Raw genomic sequence first — 19,019 nt, forward strand, 5'->3', positions numbered from 1 at the left:
GCCTCGGGCTCCCAGACATGGGATTAGGCTCACCCCGCGGGCTCCGGGGAGCCGTGGGGTGTTTCTGAGTAGCAGACAAGGCTGGGCATGCAGGGCCCCCAGAGGGCGATGTGCAGGATCCCCTGGGCGTCGGCTGGACGTCACCTTCGCTGGCCCGTCCTTCCACCTGTGCTGATCAACGGCAATCGACAGCTGCTTCCAGAGGGCCGTTCCGTCTGTAGTCTGCGTGTGGGGTGGGGTGGGGCAGACTCTGCGACTCAGGGTCCCAGGAGGTGAGGGGGTGCCCATGGCTCCCGCCCAGAAGACGTGCTGGGGGCCGGGGGGAAGCTCTCGCGGTGCTGCGCTGCGGACAGTGGTCAGTCTGTCCAGGCCCTCCACCCCCACTGCTCTCCTCACTCGCCAAAAGCCCACCCACAGTCAAGGAGCCTGGGTGCTGCCCACTTGGAAATCCCAGGGGAACCCTCGGCCCTCTCAGGTCCTGCGTCCAAGGGCTGTCATGACTGCCCACGAGCCCCTGCTGGGCATCCAGCTTCGTCTGCCCTCACCATTTTTACCACTCACTCAGGTACTGTTTTTACCGTCCCCATAGTGACTACTATGTCACCACCAACGTTGACCCTTAGCGCCTGCACTAATGCTGCTTAAGACGAATGATTCGAACGAATCTGCCGTCTGAAAAGGTAAACTATGCATTACTGTCGTCGGAAGAAAACCAGTAACAGGAGCTGCAGATGGTGACAAAACGAATGCAATGAAAACAGGTGGCGGTGTGACAGCGACTACACACCTGCCCGCACTGCTTTGTCACTGGAGAACAGGGGTCCAAGACCACCGCACATGCCAGGCGTGTCCACCTGACATGGACAGCCACACCGAGTGGCGGAAGCTGGGAGGGCGGCCCCCACGCACGGCCCGAGCCGTGCCTGCACGCCCTGGGGAGCCCACGGCCCTCTGCTTTCTCCAGCCAGTTGTGTGGGAGTTAAGTCTCGGGGGCTGGCATTTTGTCATGACGAACATGACATTTGGGAACGTCCACGACAACAGCCAGGTCACAGCAGCATCTGGGGCTCCCCTGGTGACCCGACCCAGGTGCTGCTGGCCCTCCCCATGCTCATCACTGGAGGAAACGCTACGGCGCAGAGATTAATGAGAACACACACGCACTCCCCAACCTGACGTGTGGGCCCCTGAGGTTACCCCAGACCCCCGCCCAGTGTGAGCCCCCACCGGCCAGGCTGCCATCTCCCACCACATGTTTCCCATGAGGCCGCCCCCAGGCTTCCCACCCTCACACTGTGTGTCAGACCCCCACCCCAGGGGGCCAGTGCACCTGGCCTGCCTCCCACTGCAGCCAAGGTCCCAGGTCACGTGGACTCTGGAGGAAGGGCCATGTCGGGCCACTGTGGACGCCCACTGTGCCTGGGGGTGGGTGACACGGAGCAGGAAGCTGAGGCCTGCAAAGGCCCAAGTCTGTGCGGGTGGCAGGCCACATCCGGATACGGGCACCACTGCTCGCCCTCCCGAGCGTGACCTCCAGGCCCCATGGAGAATGGGGCTGCCCTGGGAGTGACGGGGAGAACTCTGAACATGGCAGCCAGGCCACCATGATCCACAGCCTCGGCTGCTTCTCCAAGAAGAGGGACCGTGTCACCCGTCTGACCCGTCCTGTGTGTCCCCAGCCGAGGATGGAGCCCACAGGTGCACTGAACGGCACTGTTTGAACCACGAACTCTCACGGCCACACCCAGGACACGCTCGAAGTGTGTCCAGACCCGCCCCCGGCAGCCAGGGCCCCTCCATGCCTCCCTCACTCACTGACTCAGGCCACCTGCCATCTGGGGCCGCCGGAAAGGACAGTTTGAAAAACCGAAGTCCCTTTTCCCCCAAAATATTTTTTATTCTTGTGTTACATTTGTGTTTCCAATTGTGAATAAAAAATGCTTAGAAAGTGGTTACAAAACAGCGTGAACCGGACACGAGGTGAGGGCGCGGCTTCTCCAGGAGACGACATGGGGCTTGGCGTCGGGTGGGTCCGCCTGCCTGGGCTCAGTCGGGCTTCTCACTCTCAGAATCTAGAAAACAAAACCGCCACAGCTCATTACAGGCCCGACGCGGACACACGAGGCCCTGCTCTCCAGGGAGGCGGCGGCAACACCAGAGCACTCACGCTCCTTGGGGTCCGGCGGCCTGACTGCGGCCATGCACCGTGCAGACTGAGCAGCTGCCCACACCAGACGGGCTGCCCCGCGCCCAACGGCAGCAGCACTGGACCAAGCTGTGTCTGGCTCCTTGGCCACCGTGAGAGAGGCAGCAACCCCGAGGGGCCCCACCTCGGCCCAGGGCCAGCGCTGAGACGAGAGGCCACACAGGGCTGGGGCCCCTCTGAGAGCAGAGGGACAGAGCCAGACTGCATCTCGACGGGAACGCGGGATGAGCACAGCAGCCGCCACCAGCCTGAGTGCTTGCAGGGGCGCAGGCCGCCAAGCGCAAGGCCATCAAGGGCAGGCCAGCCAGAAACATGTGCTGAGCCCCACGGGGGCCTCCCCACCCTGCACCTGCCCCAAGTCCTCTCTGTGCACAGACGCTGACCCAGGACAGGGGGCAGAAGAGCCCCACATCCCCCCAGCTCTGTCCACGGTGAGTCACGCAAACCTGGTTTTCTCCAGGATAGCCAGTGTGGACAGGGGTCAGAGCCACCCCTTAGATGGCCACAAGACTCACGCTCTTCATGCGGCTGACCCACTGCACGTCTAAATGCAGTTCAAGTTCAGAATGGTTGAAAGCCGGGCAAACAGGCTAACTCAGGCCTGGAGCCAGCAGAGGCCGGTCCTTGGGCCCAGGCCACTCCCGGTGGGTGCCATGTGCAGGTGACAGGGCCCCACCCAAAACCCCATTCTCGTCCCCCAAGCTAGGTTGGCTCAGCGTCCACCACACCTGGCTCTGGTCAGGGAGACCACACCCCTGCTCAGCCCCCGGGCCCCGGTCGGCTGCCCCAGCCTTCTGGGCGAGGGGTCAACGGTGGGCATGGAGCTGATGTGATGCTGTGCCCAGGGCAGGGCAGCGCAGCCCGCCCGGGCGGCCTGTTCCATCCTCCCTGAGAGGCTGGCCGGTTCGGCTTTCACGTGAACAGAGGGTAAGACAAAGATGTTGTTCCACACTGTTTTCAAGCAAAAACGTTTATTTTCTCCTTCATATATACAGTCTCTTGGGGTTCCGTGTCACTGGCCATCCGTGTATAGAGCCAGGGCTCCAAACCTATGTCCGGTGCAACAGAGGGAGTAGGTGGGCAGCTTCCACCACCCTCAGGACCAGGCGCACGCGCTTCTCAACAAGGGACCGAGGGGCACGTTCCAGAGAACAGAAATCTCTTACTGCACATCTGCCCTGGCAGAAGACTCTGCCTAACGGCCTGGAGAATTCAATTCTAACTGAATTGACGGAATAATATATTTGAACCCATAACTCAGCCAGTTCTAGTGAGGTCCCAAAGTCCAGCAGAACCATAAAGTCACGGCTGGCAGCGCAGCCAGCTGCCTCCCAGCAGCAGCGGGATGTACCGGGGTCCGTGAGGCGCGGGGCCCTCGGCTCCCTCTGAGATGAGCCCCACTGGAAGCCCCGGAGAGGAACCCTCCCGCCCGGCAGGGTGGCCTCGGGGCCTGGAGAACAGCAGGAGGCCAGAGCGGGTAGAGCAGCTGCAAGCGAGGCCCAGGTGGCCACGGGCTTCAGCGCAAATAATGGAGAAGGCAGGTGGGCCGGCAGGAGTCAGCAGATCCCCCAGCCGAAGGGGCCGCGCTGTCTCTGCAGGGCTCCTGCTCCCCACACACACCCTTCCCTGCCCACACTCAGAGCAGCCCGGCTGGCTTTGGGTCATGGGGGCATGTTCGCTCACCTAGCTCTTCCCAGCAGGTTCCGCACAGCCAAACACAGTTCCTTCATAGGACACCCACTCCCACGAGCAACCCACTGCCCAGGAACCACGTACCCCTAGGCCGCCTGCTGGCCACGCTGCAGTTGAGGGTGCGTCCATCTCTCTACTCCCAGTGCCCGCAGAAGCCCAGAGAGGTCTCGTTTTATGAGCACAAAGCAGAGCTCCCTAGCATCTGCAACTCTGATATTCAAGATCAATAACTCAATTCTTTTTAAAAAAAGGCATTTTCAACACAAAACTAAAGATCAGACTTTAGCTTAAGATTTGTAAACCACTCATCTCTCTGTAACTTAAAATGGGAAACTAAGATGTGGACACACAAGCCAATTGCAAATGAAATACACCTTTTCCGATACATGATTGTTTTTTAACATCTCTTTCCATCAGGCAACGGAAAAGCTGGAATTCAAGGCACTGTACTTCTCAGGGTGATCGCAACGTTCTAACCATCAATTCAAGTACAGAAGGGGGTGCAGAGACTGCAAGTGTAGACCAGGGGACTAAGAGGGGACAGTGTCTGCAGCAGTAGAGGAAGCGAGGATGCTGCCCACGCCGGGTCCCACACCCGCGGGCAGGCGGGGCAGGGCGCGGAGGCCCAACCACAGCCCGGCTGCTCCGGGCTGTTCAGTTCAGGTGTTCCATCTGGTAAGTGGCTGGACAGAAAGCTATGTGATCCTCAGCCTGGGGCCGGGCTCACTGACCGCAGGCGGCTGCAAGGACACGGGAAGCACGGAGCCCGCTGTGCCCACGCCTGGTCCCCAGGCAGGGTTCCAACTGCCCGCCGGGGCTGCCCAGGGCCCCCAGGACACTGGAGTCGGGAGCAGACGTCTGTACTGGCCCAGAGGCAGTGCACAGGGCGGGGCTGGGAGGCCGGAGAGGGCAGTACCTGGCATGGGCACAGGCAGAGCTGGGGTGGCTCCGGGAATGACGGCGGTGGGCAGAGGGCCGGGCGCCGGGGCCAGACACGGCGTCCCCACTGCTGCTCGAGGCGTGTTCATCTACAAGACAAGAACAGGAAGGCACATGTGGCCATATCAGCCGGCCTCCCCAGTGGCCGTGGGGGTCCTTGTGGTTTCTCCGTCCTCGGGAGAGTGTCCCAGGACCTCCACGGGTGACTTCTAAGGGCTGACACCAGAGTGACAGCATGGGGCTGGCGGGAAACGGCCACCCCCCCTCTTTCACTCACCAAAGCTGCACCCCCTCACTTCTGGGCCGCACACCATGGCTGTCCACGGGCCAGGGGGTTCGGAGTAGACCCCGCAGGGCCTGACCCTTGAAGACACAGTGAGCCATACCCCCACCCAAAGGCCTCCTGCTTGGCTGGTCAGAGCCATCGCGGGAGGACCAGAGCTGGGAGCTGTGGGGGGCGAGTGCCCAGAGTGCGCAGCCAATGGCAGGGCAGTCCCTTCGCTCTCCACATCAAAGCACAACAGCACAGGGACAGGGAGCGGAGCTGCGATGGTGGGTGAGGCCAGCGTGGCTGTGATGCAGAGACCTGAGGAGGCTGCTGCGCGGGAGGAGATGACAGACCAACAGCTTCCAAACCCTCCAACCCGGCAATATAAAAAAGGTAAAACATCAAACCAAGCGGGTTTCCCAGGAAGGCAATGCTGCTGCCCCAGCGGGAAACACAGCAGCTCCCCGCAGCTGTGCCCCAAGGGAGAGCCCGGGGTGCCCTCCGCAGACTCAGGAGAGCATCTGGGCAACTCCACTGCTTCACGCAGGCACAGCAGCCGAGGCCAGAGGGCGCTTCTCCCCGTGTGAGGGGCACCCACAGACCCACAGCCAGCCCCGGGCCCAAGTGAGATCCAACTGCTCTTCCCCAAGGTCCCCGCTCCCGGCCCGCGCTGCGTGGGAAGTCTCGGCCACGCAAGAAAAGGAACAAGAGGCACAGAGTGGAAAGGAAAAAGGAAAACCATCCTTACCTACAGATGACAAGACTGTGTACAGAAAACCCAGAAGAACAGATAAACCAATTTCTAGAACCAGCAAGCAAACGTAGTGAGATCGTGGACTATGAGGTACAGAAATGAACCACGTTTCTACACACCAGCAACACACAACTGGGGAGCGCACTTTAAAACAACACAATCTACAGGCGCGTTCCAAAACATCAACAACCCACGGATAAATCCGATGAAAGAATCACCACCAGCGAACACCTTCACACTGAAAACGACAAAACTTTGCTGAGAGGAAATAAAAAAGATAGGAATTAACAGAGAGATGTCATGTTTACAGGAGGACTCCACTGTGCACACGTCAAGTCCTACCCAGTTCATCACAGAGTCGACAGAATCCCAACCAAAACCCCACACGGCCATTGTGCTGAAATTAACAGGCTGTTTCTAAAATGTAGACGGAAATGTTAAGGACCTAGAAATCTCGTTCAACTAGAATGCGATTAATGCCACCGAGCTGTATACTTACAAATGGCTAAAATGGTAAATTTTGTTACACGTATTTACCACAATAAAAAAATTGGAAAACAGAGAGAAGTTCTGACACATACTACCATGTGGATGAACTTTGAAAACCTTATGCTGAGTGAAATAAGCTGGACACAAGAGGGAAAATACTGTGTGACGCCACTCATACGGGGTCCCCAGAGTCGTCGAATTCACACAGACAGAAGGCAGAAGGGTGGCGGGTTCCGAGGGGCGGGACAGGCAGATTACCAGAAAGGGGAGTGGCGAGTTATTTCCTAATGAGTAGTTTCTGTGTGGGATGATGAAAAAGGTCTAGAAGTGGACAGTGGTGAAGGTTGCACACTGTGAATATAATTAACGCCACTGAACTATATGTGTAAAAATCATTAAAATGGTAAACTTTGTTATATAGATTTACCACAATTTAAAGAACAGTAAAACAAATAAACGAGACTTTAGTAAGAACCCCAGCTATCTGAACAACAGGGGTAGCAGGGCCAGCCGACGGGCACGGCCCAGCACGGGCAGCGCAGCCAACGTGGTGGTGCACAGCCAGCAGCAGAGGCCAGCCTGCCCAGGGCTCGGGGCACAGACCGCGGGGCCGTGGGCCACGGTAAGGACTCTCAACTGTGTCCCAGAATAACAGAGAATGACTTGAGCAGTTGGACTGATGGAGGTGTGGCTGTCGGGAGGGTGCTGAAGGCGTCCAGAAAAATGGGGGCGTTCAGACTGGGAGTGTGGACGGAGAGGGAACGAAAGAGGTGGCCTCTAGCATCCGTGGAGCAGCGACCAAGACTGCCGACTCGGGTCAAAAGGCCAGTCCCGGCAGATTTTAAAGACTGAAAACACAAAGTGTGCTCCCTTATCACAGTGCAATTAGGCTAAAAAACAGTAATAAAAAGATCACGAGGAAATTAATAACTCGGTTACTTCAAATCACAGTGGAAGTTACAAACTATTTTTAACTGACGGTTAAAGAAAATGCTACATATCAAAATCTTTGGGATGCAGCTAAAAACCACTAGAGGGAGCATCACAGCCTGAGCGCAGACAGGATCAAAGGCTGGAAACCCATGAGCGGTGCATCTAAAGGAACCTTCTAGAACAAAAAAATCAACCCAAAGATAGAAGGAAAGAAATAATAAAAGAAATAAACTAATGAAACATACAACAAAGAATATCATCAAAACCCGAAGGAGTTCTTTGAAGAGGCTGGTAAATCTATCAACCCCTAAGGGGGCTGCGTGAGGGGAGAGAGCACGGGAGCGAGCGCACCCTCGGAAATCACCGCTATCGGGAATGAAAAACAAGACATCCCTGCACATCCTGAAACTGTGGGGAGAGAAGGTGTCATGAACAATTTTATGCCAACTAACTCGAAAACTCAGATAAATTTAGAGACGTACCAACTGCCAGAAAAGCAGAGTTTAACAGAGCGGGGAAACAGGAAATCCAATCGTGCCAACTAGAAAAGGAACCGCACCATAAGGAAAACCTTCCCCTCCAGGGAGTGAGACACGTGGGACAATGCAGCAAATGGTCAATCACGCCGTGCGGGTGGGGCACGCAAGAGTTCCCCACGGAATTCTCAACTCTTTGTGTGTTTCAAGTTTTTTAAAGTGAAAGGTCATAGAGAAACCTTCCCACACTGAAAAACAGAACTCCACCCCAGACAGCTTCGCCAGTGAGAACGCAATCTCGCACAAGCTCCTTCAGAAGATGGAAAAAGCGGGAACACCCCTCCTCCAGGTGGGTCACGAAGTCGGCAGTCCTGGTGCAGGAACACACAGGTGACAACGCCCAAGACTGCAGCTCCCCGCCTGGCCCCATGTGGTCTGGGAGCCTGGGCTAAAGCCCAAAGGGGTGTCCCCGGGGGTGGTGTGCAGGTCCCACCCGCTCCGCCGGCCGGGGTCAGAGCGAGGACAGACAGGGCTGGCCCACAGGGATGAAGCCACGCTGGGGGTTGCTCTGCTGGACCTGGGGTCGCAGCCCCGCTCCCACCCAGTCCCCCCTCCACCCCACTGTGCCCCACTTACAGCCCGTGCCTCGCCGGGGGCCAGCGGCCGGCCTGCCGGGGCCTCCATATCGTGCAGCTTCTGCGTCTGCTTCAGCTGGTTGAGCGACGGCTTCAGCTGCGTGGCCCCAGCCGTCTTGCTCGTCCACTCGTCCACCAGCTTGTGCAGGTCATCCGTGAAGGTGCCCTTCTTATTGTTGCTGTTGTTCACCTGCGCCTGGACATGCAGGGCCGGCTGGGGGCCCGGCTCAGGGCCCGGGACCAGGCTGCTGGTGGAGGACCCTGGGGAGCACACACGGGCTGGGGTTGGTGACAGCGCACGCCAGCTCCACAGCCGGCTGCAGTCACTCTTACGATGGTCTCGCTCAAGCCTGGCAACACCTTGCTTCAGGAGATGGTCTGCGTGTGGGGCCCTGCGCCAGTTTTGGACACAGTGTGGCATTTCCAGGGGCTGAGGGGGCACTGGGCTGTGCCAGGAGACTCACCCATCTCATTAGCCGGGCCAGGGGACAGGACCCCAGCAGCCGGCAGCCTTACTCAGCACCCACTCTGCGCTCATGCTGCCCGCAACCACCAGGCTCCCGTGTGAGAGCTCAGGAAACTCCTGGCGCAGTCAGACAGCCTGGGGCGAGCTCCTCTGGCCTCTGCACTGTCAGCTCTAACACAAGGACTTGGAAGAGGCGCGACAGTGCTCTGAGCAGACCGCTCAGCACGCAGCAGCTGCCGCATCCTTCCAGCAGAGAGGAAATGCTCGCAGGAGGCTGGACTGCTGGCATTCCCATGCACATGAAGGGCTACGTGGTGTGGGGTTTAAGACAGAAATTGCACCTCTCCTCATCAGAGCATCTGGGGAAAGTACTAACAAAGGGTAGAAACACCGTGAGCCTTCTAATGTGGGCCCCCAAGCTGTCCGTGGGGCCGAAGCCTGTAGCAGGGGAGCTGGGAGGCCTGGCCACCCTGAAGGCCTGGGGGCCGCAGCTCAGGCGAGGCCAGATGAACACGAGCCCACCTGGCCACTTCGCTGAAGATTTTTTCTAAATGACCAAATCAGGACTTTTAAACTTTTAAAAATTGTCCCCTTCTCTCCTCTCCAACACAGTTTCTGGTTGGCAATTTTGAATAAACCAATTATTGCATTTTCTGCATTAAAAAAATAACCTAATGACCATCTCTTCAAACAAGCTGTTACAAAACGGTCTACCTTAGTGGCTAGCAATGGAAAAGCACAGACACGGACAGCCAGACGTTAGTGATGAGGGTGCACACACAGCTACTTCTACATGAACATTTCAGCCAGGAAAGAAAAAAGGGGGGAAAAAAAGAGGCGCGAGATGAGAGCGGTGGGCGCCCCGGTAGACTGATACCCATTTCGTCCCGGCATCTCTCCTCGGGGCACTCATCTTTAGCACTTCAAGGAAATACTCATTCCTACGGTTTTGGAAAAGGAGCCAATTAATGACTGGTGGCGAGTGGACGTTCCGGAGAAGGAGGGCCCGCTAACGTGGACGGGCGGGAACACAACCCTCGGAGCCACGGAGCTGCAAGGGGCGCCTGTGGGCGGCTGTCCCGCCGGGTGAGGTGGGGCGGTGTCAGCGGAGGGTGGGCAAGGAGCAGGTGCAGGCCCACCCGCCTACCCGCGCACCCCACGGAAACCCCGCTGCGCACTAGCCACAATCAAGCCCATGCGATGGAGAGCGGACAAGGGGAAGAAACCGATAGTTACGACTGCTGTGCTCTTTGCCTAGACAGAGACGCTTCAAGGCAGACCCTGCAAGGGAAGAAGAAACGACACAAGACCACAGGGTTAGGCAGGACAGCACGCACGGGGACAGGCCACCACATCTAAGCAAGAGCCACCAGTGTGCGAGGAGAGCAGAGGCCAGCAGTTCAGAGACGGGCCGGCCGCCGGCTGGGGCGGCCCGCGTCAGGGAGCGGGCCCACGCGAGCTTCGCCAAGGGCGGGGGCCGGCCGGCCCTAAGCTTTGGGTAGAAGTGTGAGTTTTCAGAAGCATAGTCCAAAAAAAGGAAGAAAAACAAAACAAAACGAACAAAAAGCCAGTGCACCACTTTGCTCCAAACATGAGCTAGGCGCCTCCTGAGGCGCGAGCCCCTGGGTGGGCCAGAGGACTCTGCGGGCCAGGCCCGTGGGGGGTTTTCCAAGTGCAAAAAGATACATTGTTTTGCAGGTTTGAGGCCAATGCCCACCCGGCCAGCATGGGCGTTGAGGGGGAAACACGAGGGGTCCTCGAGGGAGGTCGGGGCAGGGCCCACCCCGATTCTCTGCAACGCTGTTGCCTCAGCCGAGGCCAGGTGTCCACCGGGGCAGGGCGAGGCCTCCTTGTCATTGGGCCACCACCAAGAGCTGCCGGATCCTGCGCCCCCAGAGGCTGCCTGTGCCCGACTGCTGGGCAGGCGGCTGACTTTAGTGTCTGGCACGACCTGATGGCCAGGGCCCACCCACAGCTTACCCTGCGACCTTCCAGGGCACCAGGCGGGCAGAGGGGGATGGACAAGGACAGCCCAGGCATCCCCAAGGTCACTCAGCAAAGCCACGCTAGCGTGGACTGTCTGTCTGCAGTCTCGCCCCTGGCCCCTCGCCCTGCACACCCCACGCTCCCTGCAGGGCGCCCGCCGAGGTGCTGTTCCCGGCACTCTTGCCACTGAAGATAAGACACTGCCTACTGCATCTAGGGACAGGAGCCAAGGTCAGCCTGGGCCCCCGGGGAGAAGCTGTGTGCACTGGACTCGGGAATGCAGCTCAAACTGAGTTGTCCTTATTTGAGTTCATCCTGTGTGTTCTCTGAGGCCGACCCAGGGAAGGGGAGGTGCTGTCCTGCTGGGTCTCTAACAAGCAAATAAAAACGAAATAAAAACGAAACGGCTGAGCAGAAGCGGTCCACACCCATCGACCCTTGGAGGCAGCTCTGAAGGGCCTTTGCAGGTCTATGTTCCCAACTGGTGGAACCTGACTGGGAGCACATGGCCCTTGGGGGCTCCATGGGGCACAGGGAGGAGGGCCCAGGTGAGGCAGTGACTTCCCTGTCAGGTCTCTGTGGTTGCAGCGTCACCCGGACCACAGCGGTCCTCTGGGGATGACCCGAGGACATAGACTAGCCACCCTGCCAGGTCCCTGTGGCCAAGGGCACAGGTTCTTTCAAGGGGCCACCTGTGCCTGCCGGCAGCTCGTGTGTCGCCAGGGCTCTGCATTCAGGGCCGACTCCTGTCATCCTCACGGAAGGAGGACACAATGACCAGCCACAGCCTGCTGCCCACTAGAATTGCCAGAGGAAGCCTGGGCCGCCACAGGGCCCCACACAGACATCACAGGAACCCAGAGCCAGGGCCATGGGCCACCAGGCCACTGTGCTTAGAGCTGGAGAGTGACACTAGCCCACAGAGGCCTCCATGCCCTCCTCAGATACAGGCCCAAGGTGATCAGAGCAAGGATGGCTCCCGGTCCTCATGGCGGCCTTTAAATACAAACCAACCAGATTCAGGCCTCTCCACACCAAGGTCACATGTCCAGCTCGGTGCAGAGCTGTAGCCCAGCAGCCACCATGGGGCTGGGGAGCGGCCCTCGCTCACACCACAGCCCTGTCCACTCTCAGGTGGCCCCATGAATCTCCTCCTCAGTGTCTGTGCCTTGGCCTGGGTCCTATCCTGGATGCCTACCACGCAATATCTGACGGACAAGCCTGCACCCAGCCCTCTCACCCTGCTCCGTGCTTTATACATGCCCCCGGGTCCTGCCCACACAGCCACCAGGCTACCAGGTAGCAACACCAGGTGCTGGGGCCACATGGGACCCACACGGGGCCTGATGGTTTAAACCAGCCCCACCCCTGGTTTCCCGTGGAGGGGGGAGGTCTCTCCGCAGGACTCCATCCTTGGCCAAGGCCCTGGGAAAGACTGGCTTGGAGGCCCCAGAACTACTGAGAGCAGCTTGCCACAGCTGTGGGCTGGGCTGGGCTGGGGAGCCATGCGGACTCTCCCAGCTGCTGGGGAAACCCTGTTCCTCCCAGACGGTGACGGGGCAGCACGCAGGACGACCTAGCCTCTCATCCTCGCACAGCAGGTGTCTGCAGAAGCCCCCACAGAGGAACCAGCTGCCTGCCCTCACGGCCAGGCCAGGGGTATCAGGCAGCGTCCGGCTGTGTGCGGTGAGACCCCCACCCTGCTCACCCCCACATTCACTCTGGCATGGAAACACAGGCTGCCCCTGGTGTGACGACCAGCCCTGCCTCGACCCGCCGCCATCCAGACCCTTGTCCAGTTGCCAGGAGGACGTCTCGAATCCGACGGTGTCTGATGGGGACAGATTCCTGAGCCCGGGCCAGGCCCTGCTGGCACGTGCTGTTTATCAGATGCTGACGCAGCTCATGAGGAACCCCGGGGCCGCAGCGTCATGCAGCCCAGCGGGGCTCCCTGCCTCCCCGACAAGGAGTTTCTACCCCTGACTTGGCATTCGATACTCGGCTCTGGCACAGGGAAGCAATGGTTATATAGCACCAAAACGCCACCCAGGGTGTCTCTGTGGAGCCACCAAAGCGCTTAAGATGAGAAAAGCCACAAAACTTGTCCAGGAAGCGTGAACCAGGGAGAGGGTGAGGCTCGGCTCTAACCTGGGTGACATCACCCTGAGCCTTGCTACCCGCCGCACGGGCCCCGAAGCACAGGCCTGGCCCAGGGTCCTTCCCCTCGTCCCCCACAGTGCAGCTGGGCCCCCGAGGGAGGGACGAGCACCCTCCAGGGGGAGGGCAAGGCCTTGGGGCTGCACGGGGCACGGGAGGCCCAGAGGAAAACTTGCTGTAGCAGAGGCCCAGGCTCGCCGCCGAGGGACGTGAGCAGACCCACAGCCCCATGAGCACAGAGGGAGTCCGGGAAGGATACCAGCATCCACTTCTGGTCAGATGAGAAGAGTCAGAGGCAGGGAGAGTCAATGGACCTGACAACAGCTTCTGACCAGCCAGACTCCAGGATGCAATGGCTTCTGCAACCTGACTACACCCCGACTCCCTAAAAAAGGTCCCCAAGCTTCCCTGAACCCTGACCGGCCGCAGGAGGGTCCTGTAGGATGGGCAGCGGCTGCGGGGCCTGCCCTGCCACAGGGTCCAGCGCTTCCCCAGGGCCTGCCCACCGGCTCCTCCCATGGCGGGCCTGTCCCCACACTGTTCGTCCTGGGCCTGGCAGCCTCTCCCACGTGGGGTCACCTCCCAGCCCCCTGGAGCTGCCTGCGGCTCTACCCTTGGCGCCCTCATCCATCTCCGACCTCTCTCATCCTCTCTGAGCCTCAGGGGAGCGGGACTGTCTTCAGAACTTGGCACAGACTTTGTTTTCCTGGAGCCTTGTCTCCTGTCTGTTCAAGCAGCAACCTTGTCAACCTCCTCTAGGCTCAACCTCTGCCACCCACCCCCAGACCCCGTGGCCACGGCCCTCGGCACCCGAGCTCCAGCTCCCAACCCACCTCGCAGCGACCCAGATCTGTACACTACAGGGTCTTCCCACTCTTGGTCTGCTCTGCTCGTGCAGCCTCTGCCCAAAGGCCCCCTGCCTCTTGGTCCTTGGGGCGGCAACCAGCTCCGAACTTCCTCCAGCCTTTCTGTGCTCAGTCTCCCATCAGACCTCCAACCTCCCTGGCCACCCAGGAACCAGCAGACGTGACTCCAGGAGGAGCCCCAAAGTGCTGTGGGTCCCAGGGACGTGGGACAGGAGGGGGTGTCCCAGCACCGCCCCCTCAGAGCAGCAGGCTGGGCTGGGTCTTCACACCCCCAGGCCCCGCACTCTCCTGACCAGCAACCTCAGAGTGTGGGCAGCCTCGTCATGGCTGAAGAGGCTAGGAACACAGCCAGGGCCTATAAGGGGCCGTGCGTGACACACACAGCATCTCATCGGTCACGGCCTCAGAGGAAGGCAGGCCTGCCAGGCCAGCACGCACCACCACCTACGACCAACCCGCAGGGCCTGGTGCCCCGCCTGCCACAAGCTGTGCCTCACACACTCCTGTCCCCCAGCCACAAAGACAGAGTAAAACCTCATCCTGTGTCCCGCTGTGCCTGGGATTCTCTTATCTTGAACGATTAGTAGTGTAACAAATGAACACCCTTAACACAAGCAAAGCCACATGGGTACCAGGCAGAGGGTGACGGCCAGAGGTGCACATGTGCTCACTCGCTCGTTTTCACCTCAGTGCCCGGGACACAGTGGTCTAACCCGCCCCCACACCTGCCAGTGGCTTCCTGGCAGCGCTGCAGCCGCCTGTCTGAGCCAAGGCACCTGGAGACCCAGGTGCTCTCACCCCACGGCTCCCCGGGCAGGAGTCTCGTGAGCGCACACACGTGTGCACACACACGGGCAGAAGAGGACCGTGAGAGACGGTGAGGCAAGCAAGGAGCCGGATGCACACAGACCACCCCCTGCCCCCAACCCAACTCGGCAACTAACCAGCAGCCCGACGACGCCTGAGCTGAAGCGGGAACCTGTTAGGGACAAGGGGCCCTGGGCGGCCCAGGGCCTTTCTACAAGGTCCTGAGCCTCCAACCTGTCCCGCCTGGGGAGGATGACGTGGGCCCTCTGAAGGGATGGACGCCTGCTGTGGATGTGGCCTCGGGTCCCGACAAACACAATGTATCTTTATTGTACCAGCAAAAAGCCACGTGCCCTAAACCTGCATGTCCAATCCAATTAGTAAAGAGTTCAATTTTTCTGTTAAAAAACAAAAACCTGAGAACCTCACAGCTTTTAATTCATTTGCCAATTGAGCTGAGGGATAAAAACGGATCTGGACAGCCCTGAGCGGGTGCACCACTCCTAGGCCCAGAGTCCATGGTCCTAGGAGGGCGTTCCAGGGAATCTGAGGACAACGGGGGCGAGTTTGGTTCAGCAGAGCTCTGAGGAACCACTAAATCGACTTCATCTCTGAGGTGCACGAGATGAGAGGGAAACACACCAAGTAAAGTGCTCCAGCCAGAGAGAGGGCCAGGAGGGGCCGGCCCGGGAGAGCCGCGCGGGAGGCGGGGATCCCATCTCTCAGTGCTGGAGAGATTCCCGAGGTGAGCGGGGTGCAGGGGCTGGCGTCCTAGCTGGAGCACGTTCTCTCGGCATTTCCACATGCAGGGAGCCAGGCAGTGGGTGGGTTAACAGGACTGAATGTTGTGATACGGCCCTTGTACGGAAGTTACACCCTCCAGTGACCTTCTAGAACTGTCTTGGCTTGCTACATGCATGTCTTCAGAGTCCAGACACGTGTGAAACACACCATGCGTCTAGAGAAGGCCGGGGCTGTCTTTTTGTTGTCGCTGGAACTGGGGACAGCGGACGTGTGTATTTGCCACAATCGCAACAGAAATAAAACTACGTCCAACATAAAAAAAAAAAAAAACCAAAACATTAAACAAACGAGTGACGGACGAGAGAAATGCAGAGCGCCTTAGGAATCGGGGGGCAGAGCGCCCGAGGCCGGGGGTGGGCAAGCCACTGCACATGCTTCTGGCGCCTGGGCACGAGCCGAGAGCATGCACTGGCACTTTCTGGGCCAGAGGGCGGGCGTGGACGGGGTTCCAATTTCAGCATTAAATAGGTGACTTCAATGGGCCGGGGGAGGCAGCCTACACAGTAATGGAAAGTAATGAAGACAGGGAGGCAGGGGAGAAACCAAGGGCCAGAAGGTGATAAAATACAAAAGAACAAATACAGACAGATGGACACAGACACGGGTCCACTGAGGAATCGAGCGCGAGGTTTGCTACTAGACTTATAGGTCACTCTCTCAGACGTTGGGTGGGAAACCGTCCAGCCTGCAAATGAATATAGAGGGAAGAGAACAGAGAGACAGGCATCAAGTACAGTCTCTGGGATCCCTCCTACAACCACCAGCCACATCCGCCTCGACACTTAGCATCCACGGCTCCACCTAGCCCAGCCCCGAGGACCACGGCCACGGACCACATAACAGAAAGGAGGCACGCTGGAGCGGAAGAGAAGCAGCCCCTGGGAGAGCGTGCGGGGCGGGTGGGGGGGGGGCAGAGATGTTCTTGGGACAGAGATGGTGGGGGTGGAACACCTCCTCGCGTAGCTGCTGTGTCCACGGCAGCGGTGACGAGCACGTCCTCCTCAAGGCCAAACTCCCAGCTCGAGAGCTGTGCCCTCGACCTCCCAGCCGGCCCCCTGACGGAAGGACCCACATTTAGCAGGGAGCAGGGTGGGGTGGGGCGGGCCAGTGCCTGGGAACCGGCGCAGGGCCCGCCGCAGACGCGCGTCTGACCTCTCGGCGGTCCTGGCACCTTCCCCAGGCCGGCTCTAGCAAAGCAGCCTCCCTCAGAGCCGCTCACGGCCAGACCTGTGAGGGGCGGGCCCTCCACGCCTCCTTCAAAGGCTACGGCTACTGTTGTTTCTTTAAGAAGCTGTTGGCAGCCTTGGCCCCAGCTCGCGTCCCCTCTACGCCACTCGGGCCCTACGCGGCTAGCACATGCTTGGGGACGGCAAGCTGGGAGTCACCTGGGCCGTGCGCTCCGCCTCCGTCACTGGCTAAGCCGGAGCAGAAGTCCGCAGACAGGGAGGCCCGCACGGAGCAGGGCTGCTGGGTCTGAACTGCCTTCCCACTCGGGTGTGGAGCCGCCGCGGGCCCCGCCCCGGCATGGGCAGGGTCCTTAGCAGGCGGGGCTCTGCTGCACTCTGACAAGTGACCTGGGGGGAGAAGGGGGACAGGCACGATGAGGCGCGGCGGGACAGACCGGCCGTCCCCTCGGCTCTTTGCTGGGTGACCTTGGGGAAGCTGAGTCCCTGTGGGCAATGGGCGTGCGGCCCATCCCCCGTGTAGGATGTCGGGAAAATGAAAGAAAAGCAGCCGTCTCCATCACTTGCCAGGGACAGGCCAGGTGCGCGTGCAAACATGCCGAGTGGCCCATGGCTCCTCCGGAGACACACACCTGGGCTCAGGGGGCCTGTGGGCTTCCTCTCTCTAACTAGCTCTAGGAATTGGCATGGACTTTGTCTAATTCTGCAGTCCGTGGACACATACCCTGCAGGTTATCTGCAGTACCGAGAGGGAGAGCTGACGGTCAGCTCACCACCAGCTTCCCGCCTGGAGCACTTGGGGATTTCAGCTCACTGCGTCAGAGTGGGGGGCTCAGGGTCAGCGTGCACCCCTAGTGCCAGGCATCGTGGTTAACAGGCCCAGTGGTCCTCACCATCCTCCCCCTCCCCCAAAGGCAGCTGCTTGCCCCCACTGTCAGCCGGCGGCCTATGCCTAAGAATGGGGCCAGAGGAAGAGCCACCTCAGGCAGCACCCTGCAGGGAGAAGCAGGTGGGGAGAGCAGCCCCGAGCCCTGGAGACCCTGCGCCTCCTCCCTTAGTGCAGCCACGCACGGCCGGGGGCCCCTCTCCTCCTGATGGAGCACCCCTTTGGTGCCTGCCCCTCAGTCCTTCCCTCTTGGCATGGGGGGGCAGAGGCCCTGGCCCTCGGTGGACTGCAAAGGCTTCCTGGCCCCAGTGAAAGGAGACCCGAGACGCCTCTTCCAGGTCTGAGCTGCCCCTGCTTGGAGCTGCCCCGCTCCCCTCCAGTCCCCAGCCCTGCCCCTCGCCAGCCAGGAGGGCGACGGCCAACCTGTGCTGGAGGCCACGACCTTGAGCTGCTGCACCAGTGGGTTCAGCAGCTTTCCTGCCTTCAGCTTGCTCTTGCTGGTCTTTCTCCGGCGGCCGGCAGGGGGCGCCGTGTGGAAGAGGCCCAGGTTGGGGGGCAGCGGCTTCCCCAGACGGCGGTACAGGGCCTCGATCTCCTGCTTCTGCTGGCTCTGCAGCTCCGAGATCTCCTTCAGGTGCCTGCAGGAGGGGAGAGAAGAGGGAGGGAAGGTGGACATTGGGTCATTTGCAACACACGCAGCCCCTCTAGGAGAGCCCATGATGGGCAGGATGGGCGAGGAGTGAGGCGGGCAGCCCAAGGCCAGCCTGGGCAGACAGGCCCCTCGGAAGGGACATAGGGGCATTTAAAAGCCACTTTCTGATTACATCTAAACCAACGGGCGTCACTGGGGGCCTCTGGCATTAACACACCCAGGGACACAGCAGCGCATGAAGGCCAGCCTAGAGATGCAAGAGTTCAGATATCCAGACTCGTAACCCTGCTGTGCTTTTTAGTGGTGGTTGGTGGCAGGGTTGGGGGGGGGTGTGTGTGTGGAAGACCTCACACATTTATGCTCACAATACAAACGCTACACACAAACACAGGTGAAGAGAAAAATAATCATTGCTCAGAACTGGGAGGCTGCCTCCGCGTATTAGGCAAATAAGTGCTCTTTCCTCCACGCGAGGGAACAGAGAGCACGAGAGGCATCTCAGGCGAGGGGACGCCCGCACGAGCACGTCTACGAGACGTGTGTTATCAGCCAGAGACCTGGGGCTCCAGCTCCAGCCCTCCCCGCCATGGGGCTCCCACTCAGGCTGATCCCCACAGGCAACACTACGCCCGGGCACAGAGTGGAGCTGACAGGTCTCATGGATGGGAAGCTGCCGTGAAGACGTGGGTGGCATCACTGGCTGTGGGCAAGGTCAGTTTCTAGAACCAGCCAGGGAAGGGTCAGGTGGTCCCTGCCAGCCTCCCTCAGGGGCTCGCTGGCCGAGACCCTGGCCACTTCCCTCGCTCGCTGGCCTTCCCT

At 59.8% G+C, this 19,019-nt stretch overlaps 1 protein-coding gene across 29 annotated transcripts in view; it reads right to left on the reverse strand.

Moving 5' to 3' along the window:
- Positions 1-1,872: 1,872 nt before the first annotated feature.
- The window catches only part of WNK2 (WNK lysine deficient protein kinase 2), a 116,061-nt gene continuing 98,914 nt past the window's right edge, over positions 1,873-19,019 (reverse strand). For 3 of the 29 annotated variants that reach the window (XM_023627596.2, XM_023627595.2, XM_023627606.2), the window contains 6 exons: positions 17,972-18,186; positions 16,864-17,052; positions 16,065-16,163; positions 10,095-10,139; positions 8,394-8,653; positions 3,161-4,926 (listed from right to left, as the gene is read on the reverse strand). In XM_023627596.2, the coding sequence (XP_023483364.1) occupies positions 4,594-4,926; positions 8,394-8,653; positions 10,095-10,139; positions 16,065-16,163; positions 16,864-17,052; positions 17,972-18,186 (1,141 nt within the window). In that variant the 3' untranslated portion in view covers positions 3,161-4,593. Of the gene's footprint in view, positions 2,073-3,160; positions 4,927-8,393; positions 8,654-10,094; positions 10,140-15,561; positions 16,164-16,863; positions 17,053-17,971; positions 18,187-19,019 lie in introns of those variants that run through there. The other 26 variants (XM_070248168.1, XM_070248167.1, XM_070248174.1 and 23 more) reach the window with 16 other exon arrangements.

The sequence above is a fragment of the Equus caballus genome, chromosome 23 (assembly GCF_041296265.1).
Source record: "Equus caballus isolate H_3958 breed thoroughbred chromosome 23, TB-T2T, whole genome shotgun sequence".
Taxonomy (NCBI): domain Eukaryota; kingdom Metazoa; phylum Chordata; class Mammalia; order Perissodactyla; family Equidae; genus Equus; species Equus caballus.